The sequence below is a fragment of the Manis pentadactyla genome, chromosome 9 (genome assembly GCF_030020395.1).
Source record: "Manis pentadactyla isolate mManPen7 chromosome 9, mManPen7.hap1, whole genome shotgun sequence".
In the NCBI taxonomy this organism is placed as follows: Eukaryota; Metazoa; Chordata; class Mammalia; order Pholidota; family Manidae; genus Manis; species Manis pentadactyla.
In genome coordinates, this window is record NC_080027.1 from 43166467 (window position 1) to 43176092 (window position 9626).

A 9626-nucleotide genomic window follows, 5' to 3' on the forward strand; every position below is an offset into this window, starting at 1 on the left:
GTGGGATATTCCTTTCCATTTATTTATTTAAATGGAGGGATGACCTGACTTGAAGAATCAATCTAATGGGACTTTACTGTCCACAGGAGTTAAAGATTTCTCACTTTGTCTCCACGTTCAACAAAAGGCCTTTTCTGGGGTAAGTCAACAGGATTGGAAAAGCTTTCCAATACAGTTGAATTCTTCCAGACCTTTATTAACAGAAATTGTAAACTGTCTTGTGTGTTTTGCACACCTTCTAAGAAGTAGAATTATAACCTAACACCTTTCTGAAGATAAACTAGAAGTCCTTTACCAAAAAAGCCAAAGATAGGAATGATCCTACTTGTGTGGTCTGCATGCTCTATTGTGCTTAATTTTATGAAGTCAAATAAGAAAAGAGATATTGTACAGAAATTCACACCCTGAATTCCCTTTTCTACTGTCATATATTTCATATATTCTCCTCCTTATTTTTAGAAAATCCACGGTCAAATAGAATATATTCTAACATTCCTCTTAGACTCTTGTCTCCACCACTCAGGTAAGACCCAGTTGTGTGGGTCTTCTGGCATCAGCTTCCACAGTCAGAGCCTTGGCTTGCCATCACTACATATCTGTTCTGAAGGTACAGAGCAGTCAGTTCTGTTGAGCCTCTGCCTTAAGAATGTGGAGAAGTCTTTTCCGTATCTGTTTTGTACGGACAGCATAGACAACTGGGTTGAGGATGGGTGGGATGAGGAGATAAAAGTTGGCCAAAAGAATATGGATATGGGGAGGCACATGATGGCCAAAGCGGTGAGTGAGAGAGGAAACAGCAATGGGGATGTAGAAGACAAGAATGGCACAAATGTGAGAACCACATGTTCCTAGGGTTTTAAGCCTAGCCTCAGGGGTGGCCAACCCTATTACAGCCCTGAAAATCATCACATAGGAGGCAGTGATGGCTAATGAATCCAAGATCAATACTAAGAAGCCAATTCCCATTCCATATAAGTTGTTAACTGTTGTGTCACCACATGCCAAGGTGACCACCGCCATGTGTTCACAGTAGGAGTGGGCAATGATCTGGGTCCGGTAAAGGGGCAGCCTTAGGCGAATCATCAGGGGCAGGGGTCCAATATAGAGTACTCCACGGAGGAAGGCAGCCAGGCCCAAACGACCCACCACTGCATGTGTGAGCACCAAGGTGTGACGTAGTGGGTCACAGATGGCCACATAGCGATCAAAAGCCATGACAAGGAAGATGCCTGATTCGATGGTGGCGAAGCAGTGGATCAAGAACATCTGGGCCAAGCAGGCATCCCGGTCAATGCTGTGGGCACCAAACCAGAAGATAGAAAGCAGTTTGGGCATTGTAGAGGTTGACAGGACCAAGTCAATGACAGCCAACATGCATAGGAAGAAGTACATAGGCTGGTGCAGGCTGTGTTCCATCTTCACCACTGCCAGGATGGTCACATTCCCCACCACAGCCACCAGGTACATAGAGCTGAAGGGGATGGAGAACCAGATATGCAGGGTCTCTAGCCCTGGGATACCAGTAAGCCAGAAAGAAGTAGGCACCAAGCAGGCATTATTAGATACAAACATGTTAGAGGGTGCAGAGTATCTGGGGAACAGGAGGTCTTAGTTTTATATTTTTAGTCCTCTGAGAGATAGTGCTTCTGGAAACTGTAGACTATTAGATTCTTATTTCCATCCCAAGCAATTGGTGGAACCTATAACAAAGAATTCTGAATGCCTACTTGCAAATTAACATGTTACATATTTTATAAAAGAAACTATGCATGAAAACACCCACTAGTACATGTAGAAGAAATAGGCTTGCTCATTTCTGCTAAATTGCCCTATTACACTGTCAAAGTACCCCGAGTTGTGCATCCCTTTCGACCAAGTAATTTTGCTTAGGGAAACATTTCCTAAAGGAAATGGACAATATAGAAAAGTTCTACATGCAATGATTATATGTAAGTCCACGTAAAGTGTTTAGCCCAGTGTCAGTACATGCTTTATCACTTTGTAAATAGTAACATTAATAACATTAACAAACATTGATGAGGTATTTGCAGTTACTGAATTTATGATAACAGTTAGAAGGAATCTGTGTTTAAAAATAAAGCAATGTTTAAATTCTAGTACATCCATTCCACAAATTAGAATTATTACAACATTTTTAAGGCTATGTATTTATCTGGAAAAATGTTTCATTATAGTAGTGAGGGGATGACAGGAGGCAGATTATACTATGATAATTTCATCAAGATGTATGTATCATGTAGAAAAAACTTAAATGTAAAAACCCTTTTAATTTTCTTCCTTTTATATATGTGTATATTTATCTTTTAAAAATGGCCAAGAGCTTTAAAAATAATCAATTATCAAAACCCAATCAAAAATATCTAAGGGGACAATTTACTAAGGAAGATGTATTAGTGAGGTACAATTCCCTTTTCTCTAAGGGTTTAATATTGGTTTGGTCAGATTGTCAAATCTAAGTGACCTCTTCAAAGGTATTTGGCATAGGACCTAGTTTCTCACAGGAGATGATCTCTCATTTAAGGTTGCCTAGATTTCATGGTTAAAAAGATGAAGAACAGATAAAGTTCCTTAGAAAGTGTAATAGAGTCTGTCTTTAGAGGAAATCTTTCTTATCTGAGAATCTGAACATCATCTATAATTTGAGTTAGGTAAAAGAAGAGGGGTGTCTTTTTATGAACAAATCTCATTGGATGTCTCACCCACTATCTGATGATAGCAACTAAAAAGAATGGACCGAGAGAGACCAAGAAGGATGTGGTTGGTAAGAAGGATCCTGTTGAGTGTTTTCTATTCTTTGAAGAGACAGGAGATCAGTGCTAAAATGTGGGCCATTACTTGTAGAAGTCCTGTCCACTTTCTGCTCTCTGCCCTTCAGGCACCTCTAGCTGAGAATCTAGCAATGGCTCCTATTAGTTCACACCCTCAGGGTTCAGAACCTGGGAGTACAGGGCCTAAACTGGGTTCTCCTCTATCTTGGGCTCAGCCTCCCCCGTTTCCCAGCAAATTTTCAGCAGCATCGAGTGTCAGCCTCCCTACACTCATCACGGCGACTTTGTTCACACAACTACATTTTTGCTGACAGGTTTCAACACCTTCCTCGTTTTTACTCAGGCATATTTCTCCCATCCTTCAAGGCCTGTCCCAGATTACCTCTCCTCTACAAAAGCCTTCTTTGGTATCTATAGGGTATAACAGAGTGGATGGGTAAGTAGTCACTAAATTCCCAATTGTCTCAAACAAGGCCATGCACATTTCCAATATGCTTATTCAACACATAAATAGCAATTATATTTCCATAGCAAATAAGCATAAAAAATACCCCTACGTAACTTCAGGGATTCCTATTTCATGCTTAAACACTGAAAGTTTTATGAGTTTGATTACTTCTTGCTCAGGCATTGGCTTGGCACTGAAAAGAAAAATGAGTTTTATACTTTAAAATGGCTCAGAAGTATTATTTTACATGAACTCTCATGGACTTCAGCAAGTCTGTGACTTGGGTTCTTGAATATGCCAGTAAGTGTGACACGAGTGGAGCCACTTCCTCAAGGATCAGGTGGAAGTTGCTGTGGATCTATCGGATAAGATAGGAAAGGGACAAAGGTACTGGGAGGCTGCGACAGCAGCAGCTCAGAGCACTAGTTGTGACATCTAACAAACCAGATTCCCCATTCCAGACCTTTACCTTATGCTGTGTCTAGGCTGTTTGCTTAACCTCTTGAAGTCTCAGTCTTTTTCATATGAGAAACGGGCAGAGTACCAACTGAAAGGGATAGTATAAAGAACAAATGAAATAATGTGATGCTCTTGGTACCTGGCGGCAGTTTCCTTCCCCTAAATTCTTGCCGTCCCTATTGAAAGTAGACCAGAAATTTACAGTGTGCAAATTGGAATAATTATGTGTCTCTGTCACATGGGACATTGTTGAGGAGGTCTCAAAAGTGCAGGAATTGTAGAGATAAGGCAGGGATTTACAGGGAACACTACTCAATAAACACTTTTATCTCATACTAGGGAGAATGTCTGAAGTGTTTAAAAATATTGCCATACATAGACCACCATTGTATTTAGGGACCAAATTACTCAATATCAGGGTAGGTCAAGGTAGTGGCTAGTCATCACAGAGGAATCAAAGTTCATAGGATGGACTTAAACAGAGAGTTCTAACTTTGATTTGTGCCAGACCCAGTTTAGTCAATGAAATTGTAGCCAAGTTTTAGGCTGGGACAACGAATGTGAACATTATGTACATAGATAAAATCCACCAAGTTTCTAGCTGGCATCTAAGTGGTAGTTTGAACTAGGTTGTGGCACCTAACTTGTGTCACATTACCTAAAACATCACAGAGAACTATTTTCTGTGCCAGCCCACAGATGAGTATCCTTACCTGGACACTGGTGACATGCCTGCAAGTCCTGGGAGAGTTGTGCTGGATGTGGGTCTAAGGCTCCTGAGATGTTTTGTTATGGTAAAATAAACATGGATTAGAAGCAAGACAGACTCAGGTTCAAATACTAATTCCACTACTTCTGGCTTTGACTTCTGGAGTGTAAGCTTTCTGCCCCTATTTTCTGTTCTGTTTCCCAGTCTGTGAAATGAAGGGAGTAATAGCCACCTTAGAGGTGCTTCATGTACTAAGTGAACTGTTTATAGATATGTTTGTATATGTATGCTCATGCACGCACAAAGTCAGATGTTAGGATGCCTGGCTCTGGAGCACTGTATTCCTCCTTACCTACTCCTCCCTTCTGCCCTTTGAACAGAGACACACAGTACTATATCCATACGACCTCAGTGACTCCATATCCTCCTGTCCGAACTGTATGGGTAGCCTTTTTAACATGAATATAATCAACTGGAGAGACCTGCTGCTGGGGTAAGGGTGAGATCAGGAAAGGTGGTCTGACTGCGGAGGCCCATTAAGGCTGGATGGTCTGATTTTTCTCTCTTGTTCTGACGGAGAGCACCAGGTAGCAAAGCCTCCTACCTTGGGCTCTAGACCCTGCTCCTTACAGTGGTCACCTTTTGTTTGGATATTTGAGTGGATTTAGTTTACAGTCAAGGACAGGCATGGCCCAATCTCTTCACTGCTTTCTCCTGTGCTCTCTCTTTATCCCGGTGCTGAAAATAGCCAGCTGTTCCCTAAGGGCTGCACAGAGAAACCTGCACCCTTCCCTCTGGACCTCCAGTTACTGCCCTTGGGAGCAGAGCAGTCTTCACTCTTCATCGCACTCCATTTACCAGGACTAGATGACAGACTTTTATTCCTCCTCTCCTGCTGGGGCTCTTGGTTGGACCCAGGTTTCTGATTATTCTCCCCCCAGGCCTGAGATATCCAAGAGGGACAATGGGAGGGAGTTCACAAGAGAAAGATGGAGAAAAAAAAATCAGATTATTGCTTATATTGGTTTTTAAGTACTAATGTAAAATCTAAGTTATACAATGAAGAAAATAATTACTTAGAAACTTCATCAACATTGTAATATTTCATTCTGCTTCTATTTTTCAATTTATCTTTGCTTAAAAATAGATGTTTATATAAAAACACAAGTTACAACTGCTGTGTTCCATGTTTGTGGTCACCTTAACCTATACTTCCTAAAGTGGTGGGAAGGCTAGTTTTAGTTTTTACACTATATTATGAGGCACAGACATATTCTTTCTCTGCCCAACCTTAGCCAGATGCCAGAAAGGGAATTATTGACCATTATGTAGTCCTCATGAATCCTGTTGTCAAATTGATTTCCAAAGAACACCGTTCTTCCACTCTGTGTTTAACCCAGCATCAAATGAGTTCATCTGCTAAATTGCCTTGTAGTCATTTAAAAAATATCCTCAATATAGATGAGCAAAATGAATCTTTTGATTTCTAGACTGAACACTCTTCTGTATTTGGATAATTAGTGGCTAATGTATTTTGAGTGATTTCTTTCCCCATGTTTTCTACAACATACTCAATATTCTTAAAGTGGGGAGAATGATTTCAGAAAACACAGCAAAGATTTAATGTTTCTTATAAGAAGTTCTGACATGAATATATATATATATATATATATATATATATATATATATATATATATATATATATATTCATGGAGGTACCTTTGGAATATCATCTTGTGATTGTATCTTGATCATGAAAACCCTCAGTGAGAGTTTCTAATCATTCACACAATATTTTCTCTTCTCTGTGTCCCTGACGCCAGGCCCTGAAGTCTATTTGAGCATCCTTACTCAGCCTATCACCCCACCTTACTTCACTCTGATCATTCTCTACTGCTCAGGTGCCATTTTGAAAGTGAAAGGTTGATTGTTCACTCGCTAAACGTTAACAAAACTTTTTAAGATTACTGTTTCCATCCAGCTATGTAATTTTCCAGCTAATCTCTGGGAATTACCTGCTTTAACACACATTAAGATCCCTAAGTAATCCATAAGAGTATTGCTCTCTCCCTGGTACAGACTCAAGTTAAAGAATTGCTAATATCTTAGGCAAAACTAAAAGCATATAGAAATCTAGATGTAGCATAGACAAGTTAAAGGAGCTTTAAAAATCACACTTTTTTTCTTTCCCAGGTTGAATAATTGGCATATAATATTGTATAAGTTTAAGTTATACAATGTGATGATATGGTACATGTATGTATTGTCAACCTTACCACCATAAGGTTAGTTAACACTTCCATCACCTGACATAGTTACTTCTTAGTGAGAACATTTAAGATTGATTCTCTTAGCAAGGTTCAACTATATGGTACAGTATTGTTAACTATAGTCTCCATGCTATACATTAGAGTCCCAGATCTTATTCATCTTATAACTTGAAGTTTGAATCCTTTGGAAAACATCTCATGTCTTCCAATTTCCAGCCCCTGGAAACCATCAGTCTAATGTATCTATGAGTTCAGCTTTTTAGATCCCTTACAGAAGTGAGATCATGTAATATTTGTCTTTGTCTGAATTACTTTGCTTAGTATAGAGCCATCAAGGTCCATCTATGTTGTCATGAATGGCAAGATTTTTTTCTTATGGCTGAATAATATTCTATTGTGTATATATACTGCATTTAAAAAAATTGAAGTGTAATTGATATACATTATATTGTTTTCAAGTGTACATAGTGATTTGACAGTTATCTACATTATTAAATGCTCACCCCAGTAAGTGTAGTTACTATCAACATAGACATTACAATATTATTGACTATATTCTCTGTGCTTTCATCCCATGACCATATTATAATTGAGATTTTGTGCTTCTTTATCCTCCTCATCTATCTCACTCACCTACCTCAACCCCTCCCCCATGACAACCACGACTCTCTTCTGTGTCTAGGAGTCTATTTCTGTTTTGTTCATTTTGTTTAGATTTCACATAAGTGAAATCATATGTATTCCACATTTTCTTTAACCATTCATCAGTTGAAGGATATCAGGTTATTTGTATGTGCTGGTTATTGTGAATAATGATGGAGCAAACACGAGGGTACAGATATTTTTTCAGATAGAGATTTCATTTCCTTCAGATAAATACCCAGAAATGAAATTGCTGGATCATATGATAGCTCTATTTTTAATTTTTTGAGAAACCTCCATACTATTTTCCAAAGATGCTACACCAATTTACATCTCACCAACCGTGCACAGGATTCCCTTTTCTCTACATCCTCACCAATACTCATCTCCTGTCTTTTTGGTAACACCCATCCTAACAGATGTGGTTTTAATTTGCATTTCCCTGATGATTAGTGATGCTGAATATCTTTTCATGTGCCAGCAGCCATTTACAGGCCTTCTTTGGAAAAACATATATTCAGATCCTCTGCCTACTTAAATCAGATTTTCTTCTTTTTTCTTACTATGGGATAGGGTTGGGTATGATTAAAGTGCACAGAACTTTGAGGGTGCCTGTGAGCCAGCTGGGGGAATCTGCATGGAAGGCATCCCCAGTGGCTCAGAGTAGGCTTTCTGTTGGAGTCTGCAACACAGTTAATAAGACCTTCTGTCTTCTAGAACTAAACAAAAACTTGTGTATTATATATACAATTATTGAATAATGGATTACATATGCCATAAGAAAATAGACTAGGATGGTAAGATACCTGGAGTCCTAGAACAGGTGTGTGATCAGAGAAACAGGAGATACACACTGTGTGGTAGTTGGCTTCCCAATGATCTCTTCCTCTGAGTGTTAATGCTTTTGTGTACTAACCTCCCACAATCAATAGGGCTGGCCTGAGTAATCAATAGGATTTGCAGAATGAGGCTGTGTGGCTTCCAAGGCAAGATACTAAAAGATTGGCTTCCACTTTGGTCTCTTGGATCACTCAATGTGAGAGAAGACAGCTACCATATCATGAGGTCACTCAAGAAGTTCATGTAGAGGTCCACATGGTGAGGAATAGAGGCTTCCTGCCAACAGCCGGTGCTGTGGGAATAAACCATTTTGGAAGCAGATCCTTCAACACCAGTTCATCCTTTAGATTACTGCAACCTCATGAAACAGACCCTGAGCCAGAAACAGCCAGCTACACCACACCCAAGTTCCTGACCCACAGAAACTATGTGAGATAGTGTTCAGTTATTTTAGTTTACTCAAATCTGAATTTTACAGCAATAAATATGGGGAACCTCTTAAAGCTGCCTCTAGAAACCCAAGAGTGAAAGATAGGTTCTTCTGAGATTGTGGTGGAAAAAGGAAAGGAGACATTATAGTGCTCAAGAAGCTAAAGTCAGGGGAACCAGGGAGAAGGTAGTGAGGGACCATTAGTAGAGACTGTCTGTCCCAGAACATGAGATCAGAGCCCATGAGTCACTCACTTATTTTTGTGACTTAAACTGTTCAGAGGTTGTGGTTAGAAAGAGTGAAGGCCTGACTGCCCAAATTTCTGAAGCATAACAATTGGAAAATTTTCTAATCACAGAAGAACAGAGATGGTACCAAATCACAATAGAGCACAGTTGCTTAAGATTTATCCCTACCAGCAACCTAATTCCATGATGACCAGCTGACTCCAGATACAGGTACAGTTGGAACTGAAAGTCAGGAAGTATCATCTCCCAGGCCCTACATGTAATGCCTCAAGAGCCATTCATAAATGTGCTACAGAGGTTTACACAGCAGTTTACAGAAATTTGTCAGATTCTAGCTCCTGTTCTACTTTCCAGTTGCCCTGCTGGATTGTAACTAATAACAGTTAATATCAATTGAATCATTACACAAGACAGGCCACATTCTAAGAGATTTACAGACATTATCTTTTTTAGCTCCAACTAATCCTATAACATTCTTATGTCACTTTATAAATGAAGACATTTATGTAACTTGTCTGAGGTCATACAGCATAGCAGTCAGGGTTCAACCAAGGAAACAGAATGAGTAGATTCAAATCTAAGAGATATATTTCAAGGAATTAACATACACAGTTGTGGGGGCTGGCAAGGCAGGTCAGAAATTTTGTAGGGCATGGCATCAGGAGGTGCAGACCGAAGCTTTCCAGCATGAGCTGATGCTACTATTCACAGGTTAAATACCTTCAAGGAAGCCTCAGTTCTGTTCTCAAACCCTTCTGACTGAGATTGCCCAGATTCTCTAGAAACCTCCC

General features: G+C 39.6%; 1 protein-coding gene across 1 annotated transcript; it reads right to left on the reverse strand.

Annotated features, from left to right (window-relative positions):
• Positions 1 to 618: 618 nt before the first annotated feature.
• Positions 619 to 1572, reverse strand: LOC118912057 (olfactory receptor 52M1-like). The gene has a single exon (XM_036884851.2). The coding sequence runs from the start codon at positions 1570 to 1572 to the stop codon at positions 619 to 621; it is 954 nt and encodes a 317-aa protein (XP_036740746.2).
• Positions 1573 to 9626: the final 8054 nt, after the last annotated feature.

What these genes read in the sequence shown, in the direction of transcription:
- LOC118912057 (XM_036884851.2), bottom strand. Translation starts at nt 1,572, where the DNA reads ATGTTTGTATCTAATAATGCCTGCTTGGTGCCTACTTCTTTCTGGCTT.